Here is an 18970-nt window from a genome sequence, read left to right on the forward strand (position 1 = left end):
GCAGACTTAGACATTTCAAGGTCCAGTTATAAAGGGCCTGTGGATCACTGTGAGGGTTTGATATTTTACTCTGGGTGAGATGGAGAGTCACTGGAGGAATTAGTAGAAGAAAGATATAATCCAACTCGGGTTCCAAATGATCTTTATGGCTGTTGTTTGAGAGCAGACTGTAGGCTTACAAAGAGTTATTAAGGCTGTTGTGATAATTGGAGAGAGAAATGTTGGTGGCTAAGACAGCGTGGAAGTGATGAAAGGTGGTTAGTTTCTGAAGCAATATTGAAGATAAGAGTTTACAGATTGGGTGTAAGGGACGAGAGAAAGAGAAGGGTTAAGAATGACTCTAAGGTTTTTGGCCTGAGTAACCGGAAGGATGGAGGTCCCATCACTGAGATGGGAAGAGCTGGGGGGGAGGTTTGGGGAAGAAGAGCAGAAGCTCAGTTAGAGATGCCTGTTGGATATGCAGGTGGAAATGTTGATTGATGGAGAAGAGTCTGGAGTTAAGGGATCTGGTCTGGAGTTACAAGTGTGTGGGTGGTATTTAAAGCGATAATGAGCCTGGATGAGATATCTCCTAGGAAGAGAGATTAGATAGAGAAGTTGTTAGACTGAGTTCTTTGTATACAAGTCAGGGACTTGAGAGACCAGCTAAGGAGACAGGGAAAGAGTGGTCAGTGAAGGAGAAGGAAAACCCGGAGGGCCTGGTACCTGAAAGGCAAGTAAAGAAAGAAGGGTGTGTTCAGCTATGTCAGCAAGCCATTCTAGGTTGCGTTACTCTCAGGCCAGGCTCCTCCTGTGGGCGTTCGGAAGATAAGATGCCGCTCCCACTCTTGAGAGCCTCAGGGCCCACAGGGACACCACCACCTCCATCCGTAGTGGCCTGTTCTGAGTAAGGAAGCCATCAGTCTCTAATTGAGATGTGTCATTACTTAAGGCTGAGACCTGGGGAGGGGTTCTCGTATGTGGGTTCCCCCCTTGAGATCTATAACATGATGCCCTTTTCCAGGCAGTTGGTTCTTCCTCTAGCTGCCCACAAGCCTTTCTATCCCAACTGCCCCAGGAGGCAAGTCTGAGGATGCTCACCTTTGAGTTTGGTCTGATTTCCACTAGTGTCAGTTTAACCTCTTGGGCTGGTCAAGACTTACATACTTGTTGAGACATCTGTTCTTACACTGTCCCAGAGGCCTGGTTAGAGCAGAGAAGCCTTTTAAAACATCTGGGAGAAGTGATAGATTTCTTCCCCGTTCTTAAGGTTGGGCTGTAAGGAGGACTCATTTCCAGGATAGTGAGAGGGGCCAGCAAGGCCAGGCAGTCTGGAGCAGGCCAGCCTGGTGTAGAATGAGCATACTCTTGCCTGCTCACACTTCTTGGGCCGGACAGCAAATGGCAGTCAGCCCATTTCTCCTGAGCCCTAGGCACGGTCTCCCTGTGAGGGCTGACATGGCAGTAGAGCCCACCTTCCCAGAGCTTATAATTTACCAGGGAGTCAGTCAGATGTGCGGAGGAGGCAAGGGCCTTGTGTCCTGAGAAGCTCTGCACACCCAGCAGGACAGTGCTTCAGCCTGGGAGCTCCATGAGGACAGTGGTCCATCAGGCTGACACGCCCTTGGTCTCTAGCACCCAGTCTAACCAGGCCTTGGAACTTCCGGGGCCTGAGTACTGACCCAGCCTTGAGAAGGCTGGCCTCTGGAGAGGCATTGGAGTGGTGTCTGAACAAGACACTCTTGGGGGCCACCATGGTTCTAGTCCCAGCCTGGGCTGCTCTCTACTTTATAGGGGTTTTCAGATGGCACTCTTTCCACTTACAGATCTGCCCACCAGCCCTGTGGACCTGGTGATCAACTGCCTGGATTGTCCCGAGAATGCCTTCTTGCGGGATCAGCCCTGGTACAAAGCAGCTGTGGCCTGGGCCAACCAGAACCGGGCACCAGTACTCAGCATAGACCCTCCTGTGCATGAAGTCGAACAGGGCATCGATGCCAAGTGGTCACTGGCTCTGGGCCTACCTCTGCCTCTGGGGGAGCACGCAGGCCGCGTCTATTTGTGCGACATCGGCATTCCCCAGCAGGTATTCCAGGAGGTGGGCATCAGCTACCACTCGCCCTTTGGCTGCAAATTTGTCATCCCATTGCACCCTGCCTAGAAGGGCTCTGGGCAGGCTGGACCCTGCAGTCCCCTGCTGCTCCTGACAACGAACGCCTTAAGGATGTGAAGCTTCATGGATCTTGTTAAGTTTTTTCTCTTTTTGGTTTCTTTCTTTGAGAGAACAGCTCATATTTAAAACGGACTTGTCACCTGCCCTTAGCCAGGGAAGGCTTTCTCACTGGGTGTGCGGGGCGAGTGGCAGGCTCGGTGCACAGTGGCTCCAGGCATCGCTACACTCGGCCCCCTGCGTGATCAGGTGGGGCTTTGTTTACAGACATAGGCAGCTCACAGACTGTGTGTCAGGTTTACAGCCACTGGGCCTGGGCGAGCGCCTCGCGGGGTGGGGCAGCCCTGTTTGGGGCCTGAGCTGGCTCTGTCTCCCTTGCTTCCCTCACAACCCCAGCTAAGCGGCCCTTCCTCAGATCTTGTAGAACTGGCTGCGCTGCAGTTGTCCACTAGAGGGCACACTTGCAGTCTCCGTTCCGTTGAGGGCTTTGAGGCCTTCCCTCAGCCCTGCCACAGGTTGATTTGGGGGCTTTTGACCCTTTCTCTTGAGCTGATCCAAGTTTTATGCTGGGGTTTTTTTTTCAAGTTTTTTTCCACTCCATCACTCTGGGAGGCAGGGAAGGGGAATGGCATCAGAATGGTGTTACTGTACTGTATTGGGATTTTTTTTACTGTTTTTCTGTTGTCTTCAGCACAGGTAGTATAAGGTTATGTTACTGTAGAACCACAGTGCCCATCTTGCCAGCAGTGCCCCCCAACCCCATACTCTATAGCTGGGGGCTGAGCCTTTGCCTGGTCTGGGGCCAGACCCCTCAGGGTGCAGCTTTAATGTTCAGTATTGGGGAGGCCCCTGGGGGAGCCTGGTGCTGAGCCAGAAGAGGCTCCCTGGTGCTTCCGTCCTAAGCCACCACTCCCCACCCCTCCTTGCCTGCACACACACCCCCTACGCTCTTCTGCCCCCTCTGCCCTTCCCCTGAAATGGTCCCCGGCAGCTGTGATCCCAGAGCAGGACGCACGTCCCTCCCATGTGGGCTCTACCCCAGCTTTTACAGTCTGGGCCTTGAACCCTTTATGATTGTTGTCTCTAGATGAGTGGGCTCAGGGCCAGCACCCTGTCTCAAAGATGCCAAAATGAGGCTAGTTCTGGATGAGCCAGCCGGTGGGGCTCAGCCTTAGGAACACACTGCTGCTCAGATCCTAAGGCACTAAGCCCCCAGCTGTTCACAGGCCCAGGCCCTGAAGGCTGGTGGAACAGGAGCCATGCCCTGAAGTTCCTGAGAGGGGCCCTTGCAGAAGGCTTGTGCTTTAAAGCCTTTTTCAGGGCTTCAGGCTTCCTTCTGCTCTGTGCCCACCCACTCTGGTTAAAGGGGTGAGTGGAAGGGCTTGCCAAGGATCATGGACACAGGGTAGGCCCTGGTACCACGGGTTTCAGGCTACTTATCACTTTTCTTATAGGAGCATAGCCAGGAGCAGATGAGGCAGGGGAGAGAGGGCTGGTCCCTCCTTTCCTCTCATCTTCCCTCAGATGTTAGTTAAATTGTCTCCAGCAGTGGAAGGCCAGCGACTGTGAATCCCGTGCTGTGTATCCTTCCTGAGCCTCTGCTCACTCTCAGGACCAAGAAGCTCCCAAAATGGGGCCCTCTCTTTAGAGGCAGGGCCATAATCTGAGGAGCAGTGCTGGATTACAGGCATTTTAGTAAGCAACCATTAAACAGGTTCTGGCTGCCTGTTAATGCAGTGAGGTCTCCTAATTGGGTACAGTGAAAAACGAGCTAGAAGAACCCTGGCCCAGAAGACTGTGCTTGCTCCAGTAAGTCACAGTGACCCTGGGGTGTTGGCCTTGTGTTGAGGGGCCACTGGGAGTTGGTGCCCAAGCCTCTCCCTGTTCTCTCCCCAGGTGGCACTGGAGCCTCTTCCTGCCCTCAGCCTGGGCCTTCCCCAGTGGTGGTAAAGATAAGCATGATTCCTCTCTCTTCAGCTCTTTTCAGAGGCACCCTGCCCACAGTGCCCAGTCCCAGGGACCCCCCGTCAGGTGGCCAAGATGATCACTCATGCAGCTCTTGGGGAACCAAAAACCAGCACGAAAATAAAGCTGAATGACGGAGTCCTGTGCTCTGTGGTAAATTGCTCGGTATGCTGCAGTGAAGCACTGCATCCCCAGCCCTAGGAGCCTGCGTTGCTTCTCACACTTCACTTCATTAAAGTTATCGGGCACATAACAGCCTAAAGTCCCAGCCAAAGACAGGGCTGGAAGGATAGGTAAAACCAGTGGGCCATTTCCCTTACGTTCCTTGGGGCTGAGAGGTAAAGGGGCCTGCAGTCCCCTTTTAGGACTGTTCAGCAGACCTACCACTGCTCTTCTGGGCCCAGAGGGACACCCGAGCTTCTGGCTAGCCCTTCTGTGCCTGGCCCAGTTCACACTTAGCTCTCCACAAGCTGAACTGCTAAGAAAGACTTTATTAATAAGGTAGGGAAGGGAGAAGGCAAGGAGCCTGGAGATGGACACACTGGTACCAGGGGTTACAAACAGTAAGAAACACTTTATTATAACTTTACAACATATAAATAGCTTGGGTCAAATCTGTGCTTTCTGGCAGCTGGGCATCAAGTCTCCTCCCCTGTAGGCTCCTGCCTTCCTTCACATTGCACTGTTCATTGGGTGGCTCTGGCCCTGGGGCCGGTGGTAGAGGTTGGAGAAAAGGGGCCGGGCAGCCCAGTTCCGCTCTCCATCTCCCAGTGCGGTGGCCTGCGCCTGTCATCTGCTTGGGTTGCGGCTGGTGTGGAAAGACCGCTCCTCAGGGGTCAGACCAGCAAAGAAGGGATGCAGCAGGGCCTCCGCCAATGTGATGCGCTGGGCAGGGTCAAATTCTAACATCCGTCTCATCAGGTCAAACAGCTGCACGTGCTCCGGGGAGTCTTGGAGCATATAACTCTGCTCAGGGACACAAGGTGTCTCAGTGTGATGGCAGGGTCGTGGGAAGCCACAGCAGGTCCCCTTGCCTCTGGGAAGCCTTGCTGCGTGGCTGAGGAGGCAGGGATGCCTCCCTGGAGGACTACTTCTCCCCTCCTGGACAATGAGCAGCTCTTTTCTTTTTGTGCCTGTAATAATGTTTGCTCTGAACTTGTCAGGCTACTGGGTGTCTTGCTGGCTTGGTGCCTCTGCCCCCAAGTGCAAAGTTCTGACAGGTGGGTAGAAATCACCTCTGTGGAATTCACTTGTCCAAGCACCAAATGCAGTTGACAGAGGCTTCCTGGCCATGTCTAGGTCTTCCCTACCCCTCACCTCAGTCCTGCCTAGTTCTTCCCAAAATTGAGAGAAGAGGGGGCAGGAAGTAGCACGGTCTCTGACATCTGGCTCTTCTGGTGTTCCCCAATTACATTCACAGCCACCCTGTGGGGAAGGGGTAGAGCTAAGGGCCCCTCTGGGGCAGTTTGCAAGAAGCCCCACTGCCAGCACCCAGCAGCCTTAGGCACAGCCTCCCATAGGGCCGGAACCAGGAGGCAGCCTGTAGCTGCCTGGCCTGTCTCTCTGCTGTGTGTCTGCCCAGTGCCTGGGGTCTCCTTGGCATAAGTTGAGCTGGGGGAAGCCAGAAACTGACCTTAAGAGGTTTGCAGTTCTCCTTCACATACCGGCCATCAGAGCTGTTCTCATCCCAAACCAGGCCCCCTTTGTAAAAATATTTCTGCTTCCTGAAAACAAAGGACAAGAAGGGTCAAGTCCTAAATGGGAAAGACAGCGGCAGCCGGAGGAATGGCAGCAAAGCAAGGCAGGGGATCCTGGCCTGACCCAGTAGGAAGGTCTCGGCAACAGGTTTGCCAGGTCACTCCAAGGTGGGAAAGGCCCCTAGGCCAGCCCTGAGGGAGCAACCAGGGCTCCTTACCTGGTACGGTGGATCATGTGTGATGGGATGGGCCCTAGGATCTTCTCCATCATCACCAAATGCTCTCGGTTTTCGTGGGTCTGTGGAAGGTTAGGGACACAGCAAGTGGGGGTCAGTGCCAGCCTCCGCCCCCTCAGGGTCCCTCAGGGAATAAAGGACAAAAAAGATGGGCAAGTTCCCTTCTTGCCCCAGGAGATGCAAACCCACCAATGGAATAGCAGTCCCAGCCTTTCTGACCTGGTGGCAGCCTGGGACCAGGGATGAGGCCAGCCTGTTCTCTCAGGGTCACGGTCAGACTCCTTGACCCTTCAGGTGCACTGCATAACTACACACCTCTTTCTGGCTACGTTCCTCACTCTCTCCCCAGAAGGTGCCCTGCCCCAGCCCATCTCCATGCCCTCACGCATGCGGTGCCCCTTGCCTGGAATGCTCACTCCTCCCACCCCAGTCCTCCATCCTTGATGGCTGACCACAAGACTCCCTGAGTGTTCCAGCTACCCTGACCTCTTCCTTCCAGCATCTACAACCCTCAGGAGACAATCTCGCAACATGCTGACTGGTGGGCAGTGGTCCCACACTAGGCCTCTGCAGCCTGTCAGAGTAGCAGCCCTTAGGGTAGTGGGGTGATGTGGGAGAGGCCTTACCTGGAAGAGTGTGAAGCCCCGGTAGTACTCAAAGAGAATGCAGCCAATGCTCCAGACGTCGCAGGGCTGTGCCCAGCCCAGCTCTGAAAGCCAAGATGGGACAGGCTATGAGATCCTAGCCTAGAGGTCACAGCACAGCTACCACACTGCCTGGCGAGGCTCCTGCCCAAAACCCAGTAGAAGTCTCTTTCTTGGTAAGGCCAAGTCAACAGCCACAGTGACTCAGGACACTGGCCTCAGGTGGTGGACAGGCACCTCACTCCCTGTTTATACCCTCCCAACAACTGCCCGCTTTATCAGGGTTGGGAGCTACACAGTCACTCACCCAGGATCACCTCCGGCGGGCGATAGTGACGGGTGGCCACAATGGTCGTGTGATGCTCGTGGTCAAAGGTAGCACTGCCGAAGTCAGCCACTCGGATGCTGGTGTTCTTCACCGACTTCTCCTCACAGCTCTGAAGGGCAAGGAAGGTGAGCCAGGTCGAGTCTGTCCTGGTGGGTAACGCACCCTGGAACAGGGCCTCAATCTTTTCCCCCACCAATACCTTGTGCTCATTGTAGAGAGTTTCAAACTCAGAATTCACAAACAGGATGTTCTCTGGCTTCAAGTCTGTGTGGGTCAGTTGGTTCTCATGTAGAACTGGGGAAGCAGGAGGGAAGCAGACACTGAAAACCTGGGCTTCCTCTCTGGCGCACCTGCCAGCACTAGGCCAGCTCCCTCCTCCAAAGCCAGCCTGCCAGAGCCCCTCACAGCCCCTAACCTCAGCAGTGGGCCAAGGGAGCAGACCGAAGTGCCTCTGTACTGGCTTCCCTCTCTAGAGTTCTCTGTGCTTACGGTCTTGGAAGGTTCTGATTCTTGAGGGGGCAGGGGAGACTTTTTCCATTTATAAAACTTCCCTCCACCTCTCTGCAGGGGACCAGGCCTCCTCAACCTGTCTCTCACCAGAGCTGCAGCATCAGCCTTGGGGTGGTTCCCTCTCCCCAGTACCAGCTATGTAATTTGCAAGGCGCAGGGCAAAATGAAAATGCAGGTCTTCTTATTCAAAAGTTAAGAATCTCAAGATGGTAGCAGCAGAGTATTAAACCAAGCACAGGGCCCCCTGTGAAGCACAACAATGAAGCCAGTCCTGCCTCTCCTCATCCCCAGCCCCGAGCAGGGAGAGGTCTGCCTTCTTTCTCCAACTCCTGTCCCACCAATGGTGGTACCCTGCCACGCATCACTTTTCCCATCTGGCACTCAAGACCCTCACAACGATGTGGCCCATCTCTCCCAACATGGGCCCTCTCTTCACCAGAATGAGTTGCAGCACATGCCAGGCTCTGGGCCGTCGCTGAGTGCTCACCTGGCTTGGAACACTCTCCCCTGTCCCATCATCTATGCAGACCCTGTAGTCTAGCTCTAGGTCTATCCACCTCCTCTCCAACGAGCCTTCCCGACCTGTTCCAACCACTGCAAATCCTGCAGTGCTGAGCACAGGCACCACCAGATATGCTCTCAAAGGTTGGCAGACAGATGGGAAATGACGGTGAGACAGAGGGTGTCTATGTTGACAGGACCTGTGGGTGGGACCTGCCAGGTCAGTCTTTGACCTCTTCATCCTATGCAGGAGGGTAGGAACCGGGGTGGTACGGGGCTAATTCTAGAGCGGCTCTTTCCTTTTATTTTTCCCGAGTGCCTGGGGGCAGAGGCCAGCTCAGGAGGCCCCTGGAGGGGACTGCAGCCTCTCCATCCTCACAGATTCCTACCTGAAGGCCTTTCAGCCAAAGGGGCCCTGGTGTCTCTGGCCCAGCAGAATAGTTAACGATGTGCTACAGCGAATGATGGAGAGCAGGACCACCAGATGACTTTGCTGCAGATATGTGGCTGACCCATGCTCCATTTGAGGGCGGAAACTTACACCTAAGGGCGTGGCAGAGCTGGTAGGCCATGTGCCGGACATGTGGTAGAGGGTAAGGCTGGAAGTTATTCTCCTTTAGGAACTCAAAGGTGTTCTTGCCCAGGAGCTCAAAGGCGATGCACATGTGACCATGGAAGTTGAACCAGTCAGACATCAAGACGCACAGGCTGGAGGAGAAGGATGGATGGGGCTCAGGGTCTGCGCTGCGCGGGGCTGGCTGCCTCACCCCCTCTCCTCAGGTGACTCCAGTCCCCACTCCCTCCCAGGCTGCTGGGTCCCACGCAGGATGCAGATACACATAGACAAAGAAAATTATGGGCACAATCCCTGCATCTCAGAGAAAGAGGTGGGGTAACAGCAGTACACTCCACAGAACAAGCATTGCTTTTTTCAACTCCCTCAGCTGAGCTTCCTGAGATCCTGCAGGGCTCAGCACAGTGCTTGGAGGAGGGGAAATGCTCAGTGTCTGTGTGCCAAAGGTGGCTCTCCCTTGGATATCTCTGACTATATGAGAGCCCCAAACAGCTTTGGGTTTGTATCTTGTCTAATGCCCACCACAACCCAATGAAGCCCCCAATTCACAAACTCAGGGCGGGGAGGCCCGCCTCAGAACACAGAGCTGGTTGTGGTGGAGCCTAGATTGAAATCCAAAGGTTCCTTCCAGCAAGACTCACTCGCCAAACTCCCCTGGCTCTGGTTGTCAGCAGAAGGCATGGTGCCAACCAGGTGAAAGGGCACTGCTCAGCCCCAGTGGGTCCAGGCAGTTGGGGCCGGAGTGGACGCTGCCCCCTAGGAAGCTTCCCTCCCATTCCTTGCCGACACTCACAACTTGTTCTCTTTGTCCTTCTCCTTGATTTTTTTGAGAACATTGATTTCTAGCCGGGCGGCCTCCCGGTACTTGCCCACGTTGCGGATGATCTTCAGGGCAACCTGAGACTTCCCTCTGGACCAGGGAAGGAAGCAGAATTTCTCATGAGAAGCTGTGCAGCCCTTCCCCCACCCACCACCCCAACCCAGCAACTCCTGGCAAACACTACTCAGGTCTCTAGGAACAGGGCCTGCCCTGAAGACAGCAGATTCTTGATGCCCAGCCTACCCCTTATAACACTAGACCTCTACCCTTATAACAACAAGTTGCTGTTGGCATCCGTGCCAGTCTTAGGCTTTTATGATCTCAGCCACTGCCAGCTCCCGGGGGGGTGGGCAGAGGAGTAGAGCCCTATCCTGCTGACCAGCGCCAGCCCTAGAGCTCACTCAGTAACCCAACCTGTAGGCCAGTCCGTTGATCCTGGCCAGGCGGTCCCACTCGGAACCCTCTGCGGCACCTCCTGACCTTCCAGAGCACATCTACAACTCTGGGGTTCCAGCATGGAGTGAGGGCCTGGCAAGAGGGTAAGGGCCCCAGCAGCAGGCTCTTCCCCCTGGGAACCCCAGGGCCGATCCCTTTAGCACACCACCCTGGCCCCACCTGCCTGCCTACCAGCCACGGCATTTATCAGAGACCACTGACTGCCAGGAACCCTTGTTCAGTGTCCATGAGGATTTTAATAATTCCTGCTCCACACCTCCCACCCTTACCCCCAGCACCACCCCTGTAGGCCACCTGCAAAATCTCAGCAGAGAATATCTGCTGAGGGTAGCCTGCTAGGCCCAATGCTGTCAGGAAGGAACAGCCAGAGTCCAGATGCCCAGTGGGATACTAGAGTGATAAGTGTTGGCCCACAACGGTGTGGCCTTGAGGCCTCTGGGAAGCTGGCCTCGGTGCCTGAGGAAAGGTTTACAGGCCCCAGGGCAGAGGCATCTTCTAGAGAACACCCTGCTTTTCTCTCCCTATCCCATTTTCCCAGATTTTCAGGGCAGGAGAGGACCTCAGGAAAAACCACCACTCCAGCCTCCTAGAACAGGATCCCTCAAGGGCATTCCGACCCTCGACACAGGGAGCTTGTCACTTCCACACAGCTACTGCCAGGCTTGGACGGCCCTTCCTTTTGCTGAGCTGAATTCTGCCTCCTCACAACAAGCCCACTGGCCGACTCCCTCTGGACTCCCTAAAGGTCCCCCAAGCCCTGTGCCTACCCACTAGTGACTTCAAAGGCTCACTTTCCATCTAGCTGCTCAGAGTGACACAGCCCAGAGAGCCCCCATGTGGCACAGCTCTCAGATCTGCCACATCTCTCTCTGGTCACTGTATAGTCTACATGTCCCTATGCCCACTGGTCCCGGCCCTAACCTCTTGGGCCACACGGGGTCTGAGGGGTGTTTAAATGGGAACTGGGCGCCCAGGGAGGCTTCCTCAGTGATAATCACTACCTTAAATTGGGGCCACATGGCTGGCTGGGCTGCTGGGTCTAACTGTCCTTTCCGAGCAACCCTCTGAACGTGGGAGCACCGAGCACAGTGGTACCCGGCTCCTCCATTCAACAGCTGGGGGATACAGTCAGACCCCAAGTGTGTTTGTTCATCTCTAAAATAGTGCAAGTCACATACGGGCAGCACGTGGCTCAAATGAGACAAGGACACAAGCACTTTCTGGTCGAAGCACCAAACCAAAGAGAGGGCCATTAAGGCGGGAAGGCAGTGGGCTCCCAGGAGGTAGCCTCCCAGCCTAAGGTGGAGGAGACAAGGCTTCTGGTCTTGAGGAATGGCAAGGGGACAGAAATGTTTTTCACTGTTCAGTCTAGAAGGGAGCAAGGTACCCCCAGGAGCACCCCTACACACACGGATGCACCCCTGCTCTAGCTCGGCACACTCAAAGGGGCCCAACCCTAGCCACACTGGAGAAGGCAGCAGCCTGCCTGGTGAGAAAGCCCAGGGTCTTTTTCTCTCAGCGGGGGCCTGCACGGCCTCTCAGGCAGACCTTCAGAGGGTGAGGGCTCATGCTTGAGTCGGGCTCAGCAGTACTCTCAACCCCCTGCCAGGCCCAGATTCTAAGAGATCACAGGAAGCAGATCCAAACCACGGAGGAGCCAGGTCCTTGCCCTGTTCTGATATCCGCAACCACAGTCCTGGGGAAGTGGGGAAACTGGGGCAGCGCCATTCACTGACCAGCAGTTCTTGGGCAGAGATGCCACATGCCTATGGAATCCCAAGAATTTCTCCCTAGTTCAGGGGATCAGCACAACCCCAATATGCACAGGTCAGAACTCTGCTTTGGTGCTACCCTTTAAAAAGAAAGAGGTTAAGCTCTGTCACCACCTTCAAGAACCTCAGGCCAACTCTTCCCAGGAAGATGGCTCACCTGGCATGGTCCAAGCACTCCACCACCTTGCCAAAGGTGCCTTCACCCAGGTTCCCCACGATCTCATCTAGGAGAGAAAAGAAACAGGGCATGAGGATCTGGAGGACAGAGGATCGGCAGCTCCTGCAAGTTCACAGCATTCAAATTCTCAAAAACAAAAAAGGTTTCTCTCTCACTGCTACACTCTTAAAAACAGAAGTTGCTAGCGTCTGTGTCATTCAGGCAATTACTGGTGGCCCCGCTAAGGCGCCACGCGCACTAGAGGCCCCTCCAGGCAGGAGAGGTCTCGTCTAACAAGGGGGGTAGAAAGTAGAGAGGTAAAGTTTTACGAAAGGTGGCTGTACATCGCTCTTGGAGCCAATCGCCGATCCGGCACACCAGGTGGCCCTCCTTGTCATCTTCCACACTCCGGCTGCTGCGCTTACTGCTCTGTTGGCTTCTCTGCATGCACCGCCCCCCGAAACGCCATCCGACCAATCGCATGGTAGGCGGTTCCGATTGACAGATTGAGGTGTCAGTCAAAGGCAGAGGTGGAGACGGTGAGGAGCCGGTGGGTTGGTTGATTGGATTTTCCAGATCCCAGCATTTCATAAGGCACACAGCATATATAACGATAGGGATATTGCAAGGGACACGTCAAGACACAAACTGACTTCAAAAACAGAAAAGTAAAAACAGCTACAGGTATGTAAAGAAAACTCGGACATTATCTAAGAGAAGGGTGCTGCAAATGCTCAGAAAGACAACCAGCCTCTGCTGCTGAGGGGCTGCCGTGTAGGGAGTCACAGGCCTGACTCCCTCCTCCACTGAGTCTCCCCCTCCCGGGCCCTCCCATGATGGCTTCGGCCAGGGTGAAGACGCAGTGAGAACGGCGCAAGAAGATGGCTGGCCCAGCCTGGGTCCGATCACCCAGAATGGTCAGAGGCCACTCTGGCTGGCTTCAGCTGCAGAATGCCCAGCCTGCCCTTGCCTGCCTCTGTTCGCCCACGCAGTCCTGCACATGCCCGACAGCTGCCACCTGTCCCTAGACGGCATCCGTGGCCAGACTTAATTAACATCACCAGCAGAAACGGCCTTCCGTCAGCAGCCCTTGTGCCACCAGCCTCGAGCAGGGAAGGAGCCCTGGATCCTCTGGGCCAGTCGACTCTCCAAGGCCTACCACCACGATGGCCCACACAGGCCCCAAGCCAGCTCCTGCCCTGGCCTTGGCACCTATGCTACTCACAGGCCAGGCCCGGCCCATCCTGAGCCTCATGACGACAGAGGGCACCAAAAAGAGAAGAAGCAGAGCCACAGACCTGCACTACCATCCTGTGGCAGTGTGCAGAGAGGCCACCGGGCCATGCCGGGTGCCCAGTCAACCTCAACCCGTGGCCACTCAAAGAACCACAGGAAAGCTCGGCAGAGAAGACGCCTGGCTCCCCTCCACTGCTGCACCACTACTCCTCAGGGGCCTCACGGCCGGCAGCGAGTGAGGGAAGGAAGAGAGCTGGGGAAGAGAAGAGAAGACAGCATATACCCTCAGAGATACACAACTGGCCTTCCTTCCCAGAGGCCTGAGCGCAGTGTGGTTTCCTGGTCTCAGCAGAGACCCTTCTATACAACCCTTCACATTAAGGATGTTTCCAGGCCCTGCTCTGGGCATGTGGCCTGCAGCTGGACAAGGCCTGGAGCTGCGGGCCTTTCTGCCATTTCTTCACATGCCCCACCACACAGGCAGCTCGTCCCCCTTGCCTTGACTGCCCCTCACGTGAAGAGGCTAGGCTGCAGAGGACCTGACTGGAGGTTAGAGGGAAGGTCCCAGTTCAAGCTAATTGACGGGCCCTCCCCTACCCGTGGGCACTCCAGCCTCCGGGCCTTTGTTGAGGGGTGTGGAGAAGAGACTGCAGAGGTGGATGCAGTCCATACCAGTCGGAGCACTCAGCTGTGTGTGTAGGGCAATCTCTGGGTGGGGAGGACCAGGCCATACAGCTCCAGACCACGTACCAGCAACCCTATTAAGGATTCTGAAGAAGTGTCTCTGGCTACTTGCGCATGTGGCCTGTGCCTGGAGTGGTGTGGAGACACAGATAGGCTGGGGACCAGCCAGCGCCGGAACCAGAGCCCCTAAGTTGCCACTGCCCATGGGCCAGAAGATAGAGGAGCCGGGCCCCCTGCCCAGCCCTGCACCTGGACCAGACGACACATACACACACACACACACGCACGCACACCAAATGCACGTGCGCAGGGCTGGCAGTACTCACCCAGACCAGCCAGCCTGAGAGAAGGCTAGACAGAGACGAGGCCTTTAAGCCCCAGCCAGCACACTCTGGCCACCACTCACCGAGGAGGCGCTGCTACAAGACCTGGTGCGGCGTTTGTGGCAGTGGTGGGCATGCTTGCGGGTCCGGTACGGCTCCCTTTCCCGTGACCGCCGTCGATGATGGCAACGTGAAGATCCATAGTAGTCCTCTCCAAAGGATGGGCTCCGCTCTTCACACCGGTATGTGTCGCTGTCATGGTGCTCCCGGTATCTCCTCTGGTAGGGCAGGCGGTCATGGCTGCCAAGACGGGGATAGGGACACTGGTCAGAGCCTCCTCCCACCAACCGGGCTCCTGCTACTAGTCAAGACTCATGTGGTGGGGCCCCTGCAAAGCGCTCACAAGGGTAGCCTGTGGGAGCAGAGGCATCCAGACTAGGGGAAGTGGGGGAGGGGGAGCACGTGTGCGTGAAATCCAACATCCAGAACCCCGGTTCCTGACAGCACCCCTCCAGCGCCACAGGAGGCAGAGCACTGGGAAAGGTGAGCATGGTGGAGGACCTCTGAGGGTCCCCCATCCCAGAGCTCTCTGTGGCCTGCAGAGACTGTTCTTTTGGTCTGGGGACTGAGTTAAGACCAGGGACCAACTTCTGGAAAGGGCTGAGGTTATGTTCCCAATCCACAATGAGGAAGGCTCAGAGGTTAGCAGGGGAGATGCTGGCCTAGAAAACGGGGTAATGTGTCAGGAGAAGGAAGACTCAAGGATAGAGAAAGAAGGGTTGGCACGGATGGTGGTGAACTGAGGCCAGGGAATGCAGGTGAGATCAGGGGAAGAGCCTGAAGAGGACAGGGCAGTGATCAATGTGCAGCCGGGCAGAGGCGGCAGTCACCTGAAGAGGCCCAGGGCTGCCACAAGCCTCCAGGCTGTCTCCCTAGCCCGGAAGTGGGAAGGAATCCTTTCTTCCAACCTAGTTCCCTCTTACCTTCTAGACCGAGATCTCCGGGGCGGAGGCTCCCTTCGAGAGGGGTATCGCAGTCTCCCTTCATGCTCCCGACTGTAAGACCTCCTCCTCTTCCATCGGTAGCTCAGGTACGGGTCTGGCTCAGGGGAGCGGTATCGCTTACAGTGATGCATCTAGGCCATGAGAAATAGAAAGCCCTGCTAAACACGCAGCCAGCCACAGGGCTGCCCAGGCAGCCTAGGTGCTCCTGAAGAAGAGGCCCATTGTTCTGTCTGGGGGCAGCCCCTCCCAGGGGTTCATGAAATGAAGAACTCAGGTCACACTGGTCAAACAGCAGACAATGGGTAACACCCTTCTCCACCAGAGAACAAAGAAGCAGCTGCCTCCCCAGCACAGCATCATTGGCCTGGTGGGCTGAGCACTCAGGGAACCTGGAGAGCCAGGACAGGTGCCGAGGCAGAATGCAGGGAGGGGCTGGTGAGCACCATCACAGGAGACCAGGGCCAAGTAGAAAGGGCGCCTCCTGTGCTCAATTCCCTCCTGACTGTCTGTAGAGTCCTATGAAGTGCCTGCTCCATCGAGCCAGAGGCCAGAGTCAAAAGGCTGCTGGCAGGGAGCCAATACACAGGAGCAAGGGGTGAAGGCCCTCGAGTTTGAGAAGCCAAGTTGCCTGGCTGAGGCCCTGAATTGTACCCTGCTCAAGGACCACAAATCAGTGTGAAGAGCCACAAGCAGAATCAAGAAGACCAGCCCTTGGACAAAGAGGGTCCCACAAACATTCCCTAGCCTACCTGAGGGTCTGGCCAAGCAGACATGGGGGTCTCTGCAGCCCTTGTTGGTCTACATTCAGTCCTAGCATCTGTAAAGATGCCAGGGTCTTCAGAGCAACCAAGTCACTTGCCCGAGGCCTATTTAGCACCCGCAGACCACCTGTCACTGGTGCCATGCCAGGCAGTACCTCACCTCCAACAGTACCATTACTGTGCCCTCTTCTAGAGTCCCTGCTCCAGTATCCTCTTCTGTGCCCATCTCAAAAGAAGTCAGAAGGCTGGCTGTCTGGCAGGCTCTGGGCTCGGGGAGGCAGGCCAAAAGGGCCCCACCTCACTATTCCTGGTTCAGTCGGGACTTACACCCACCACAGAAAATTGCCAGATTGGATCAGCCATCAGCTGAGAAAGATGGCTATGTGAGGCCAGCTCCCTGTTCCACCCACACCCCAAACCCTGACACTGCCTCCACAGGAGGGCTGGGCCAGAGACCGTAGCCAGCCTTCCTCCCAACCCTTCACTTGGCCATAGCCAACCAATGGTGGTCAGTCCTGGGCTTGCCTGATCAAGCACATTTTGGACAAATCCACTGAGACTGTCCCATCTTATGAGAAAGGTCTGTCTGGAGGAGAACAGAATGGAATGGCTCTCCGTAAACGAGCAGGTCAGGGAGGCATATCTGACAAAACCCCTGAGAGCTTCTCTGCAATCCTGAGAAAGTCACTGCCCTCAGTCTCCCCGCGAGCAGCTGTCTTCTGCCGTCTACCTGGAAGCCCAGGCCACAGCAACCCTTGGAGATAAATACTTTGTAACAGCTCAAGAACTGTTCTGTTCTGACTAATATTTCACTGTTTCCCTGCAATTATGGCTGGGTCAGGTGCCCAAGCGATGGAATGAAGGCACTGTCTCACATCTCAATAAGTGACAAGGAAGATGCTCCAATGGCCAGGACAAAGGCCCTGCCCATCCTCACTGGGCAAAGCACCAGACCTGGAAGACATGGTCTAGTCTACAACAGGCCAAAGACTCTCTCCTGGGACCTAGAAGATTCTTATGTATGCTCATGTTAGTGGAAAAGAGCACAGCTTCAGATGTCAATCTGAATCCTGGCACTGCCACCTCTAGCTTGTGCCTTTAGGCAAGTTATTAAACAAGTCTAACCTTCAGCTTCCTCTTGCAACAAGGGGATAGTAATCTCTTACAGGGTTCTGTGCAGATTAAATTATATCACTCCTTTAAGTAACATGCGTAGTACATGCCTTTAGGTCAAAGGCCTAGCACAGGTCTGGGCCCACAAGAGGTACTGAAGGCAGCTTTTCATTACCAACATTAAAAAGGTTCCAGGTAACACCTCTGGGTCTGTGTTAAATGCCCTAAGGGCATTAAGGACATTTTTAAGTCCCTTCCAAGGGACCAGAGGGGAGAGAGATCGGGTAGAAAACCTTGAACAAAATCCCAGTGCTGCCTTACTGGCCTCGTGACCTTATACACTGGGCATTGGTTACCATACCTGGAAAATGGAGATAACACGACCTCCCAGCCAACTTGGCAAAGGAGATGACAAGTATGAAAGCTATGTAAGACATCACACACAAGGCAATCATAGAGGATATAACTTCTCCTTTAACACATTCTAGGCAAGTGAAATATTAGGAATACCAGATGCTCCTCATTATCTTCCCAGCTAGGGCTCTAGGGCCCATTTCTCATCAATTATCTCTGATTCTCTGAGACCTCAGCAAACAGGTTGTTAAGCTATGCTCTGGAAGGCTCTGCCTCTGCACAATGAAGAAAAAGGTAAGGTGAAGGAAACCAGGCGGAGGATGCCAGCTTTTCTCTGAGCACAGGCCTAGTTGTCTTCTCATTTGCTGGTCCTGGCCAGAGAACTGGGCTGACAAGAAGAGCAGCCAGCCAGGTCAGTGGCTGCCCTCCCGGATTCCAGCCACCCCAGCGCCCCATGGTTATTTTTGGCTGACGCTGCCCCACCGCTGCAACCTCAAACCTGCCACCTTGCAAGCCGCCACCACCGGGTGAAACGCTCCTCCTTTTCAAGGGCATGGAGGAGGGAAGCTGGAAGGCCGCCAACTCCGCCTCGACGGAGCCCTGGCTCAGGCGATTCCCACCCCAGCTCCACACGAGGACACCCGCACCCGGAACTAAAGCACAGAGATTCCCGGACCGAGGAGCAGCCCAGGCATTTGTACTGTCAGCTTGGCCGGGCCCCTCCTCCGGGCTGGAGCGGATCCAGCATCACAACAAAACACGCAGGGGGCCTGAGACCCTCGCTCGCGTCCCCTCCTGACGCCTCGGTTCCCACAGATCTCAGAGCCCCGTCCCCCGTAACCGCCGCCAGTGGAGGCGAGGGGAGACCTGGGGGAGGGGGAGGGGGGAGGGGAGGAGAAGGCCAGCTTGGGCCAGAATCAAACTCCAACCCGCGCGGGGAAGAGGAGTGTGCGAACTAAGCCTCGAGCCGGGGGTAGGGGAGTGGTCTGAAAGCCCCTCCAGGCTATCCCAGGTAGGACCCCGACCCCATTCCGCGGGCAGGTGCAGGGCCCAAACAGGATCCCTGCTGGGGCCTCAGAGACCTCTTAGGCTCGGACTCCGACACGCGGGATCGAGAGGTCGGGATCTGCGGTGACCGCCCTCTGGGGGAGAAACGACGGGTCAGGGGTGAGAGGTCGGGTCCGCGGCCTGAGATAGACCGAGAAGAAAACGAAAGGGAGTAGCCCGAGACCGAACCGGGAGCCCTGGGATCCACACGCAGCGCGCCCACGCCTCCGGCTCACCGCCCGCCACCGCTCCCGTCGCGGGCCCGGACCCCATACTCACCGTCTCCCAGGCTCCGGCTGCAGCTAGGCCCCACTCCCCGCTCCGAGCGCCTCTTCCGCTTCCGGCTCCGGCCTCCGCCCGTGGCAGCCCCGCCCCTCGCGTGACGCAGCCGTCGCCCGCCCGGGCTCGACCCGGCTCGGCGGCCTGGCCGCTCTAGCCCTCGACTCGAAGGCTATGGAGGACCCGCCTTCTCAGGCCAGGTCGGTGAGGCAGCTGCGGAGCCTGGTTCCTGGAGGGCCGAGAGGAAGTCCCCGGCCGCGGCCCGCCTCCCGCCGTGTTGCGTCGCACGTAGGCCCCAAAGACGCGACGGGGGCGTCCCCGGCCCACGGCGCCGGAAGCCAAAAGGTGGAGCCCCAACCC

The 18970-nt window shown here is 56.0% G+C and overlaps 2 protein-coding genes across 6 annotated transcripts in view; one reads left to right on the forward strand and one right to left on the reverse strand.

Annotated features, from left to right (window-relative positions):
- Nucleotides 1–4284, forward strand: part of EDC3 (enhancer of mRNA decapping 3) — a 52529-nt gene extending 48245 nt beyond the window's left edge. Inside the window, exon 7 of the mRNA XM_059912767.1 lies at nt 1806–4284. Coding sequence (XP_059768750.1) covers nt 1806–2140 — 335 coding nt within the window. The 3' untranslated portion in view covers nt 2141–4284. The remainder of the gene's footprint in view (nt 1–1805) is intronic.
- A 384-nt stretch (nt 4285–4668) lies between these two features.
- On the reverse strand, nt 4669–18746 carry CLK3 (CDC like kinase 3). 5 transcript variants are annotated; one of them, XM_059912772.1, is made up of 13 exons: nt 18611–18719; nt 15036–15187; nt 14136–14352; nt 12154–12250; nt 11810–11876; nt 9398–9514; nt 8572–8738; nt 7219–7313; nt 6999–7128; nt 6674–6756; nt 6030–6109; nt 5748–5838; nt 4669–5080 (listed from the first exon to the last, which is right to left on the reverse strand). In XM_059912772.1, exons 2-13 carry the CDS (start codon nt 15185–15187, stop codon nt 4904–4906), a joined length of 1473 nt encoding a protein of 490 aa, XP_059768755.1. In that variant the 5' UTR covers nt 18611–18719; the 3' UTR covers nt 4669–4903. The 5 variants fall into 5 exon arrangements, with proteins under 5 accessions (XP_059768755.1, XP_059768752.1, XP_059768754.1 ...); XM_059912769.1 differs by lacking the exon at nt 4669–5080 and adding an exon at nt 5087–5539 and having other exon boundaries at nt 18611–18746; XM_059912771.1 differs by lacking the exons at nt 4669–5080; nt 18611–18719 and adding exons at nt 5087–5539; nt 18568–18590.
- Nucleotides 18747–18970: the final 224 nt, after the last annotated feature.

Source organism: Balaenoptera ricei, chromosome 2 (genome assembly GCF_028023285.1).
Source record: "Balaenoptera ricei isolate mBalRic1 chromosome 2, mBalRic1.hap2, whole genome shotgun sequence".
In the NCBI taxonomy this organism is placed as follows: Eukaryota; Metazoa; Chordata; class Mammalia; order Artiodactyla; family Balaenopteridae; genus Balaenoptera; species Balaenoptera ricei.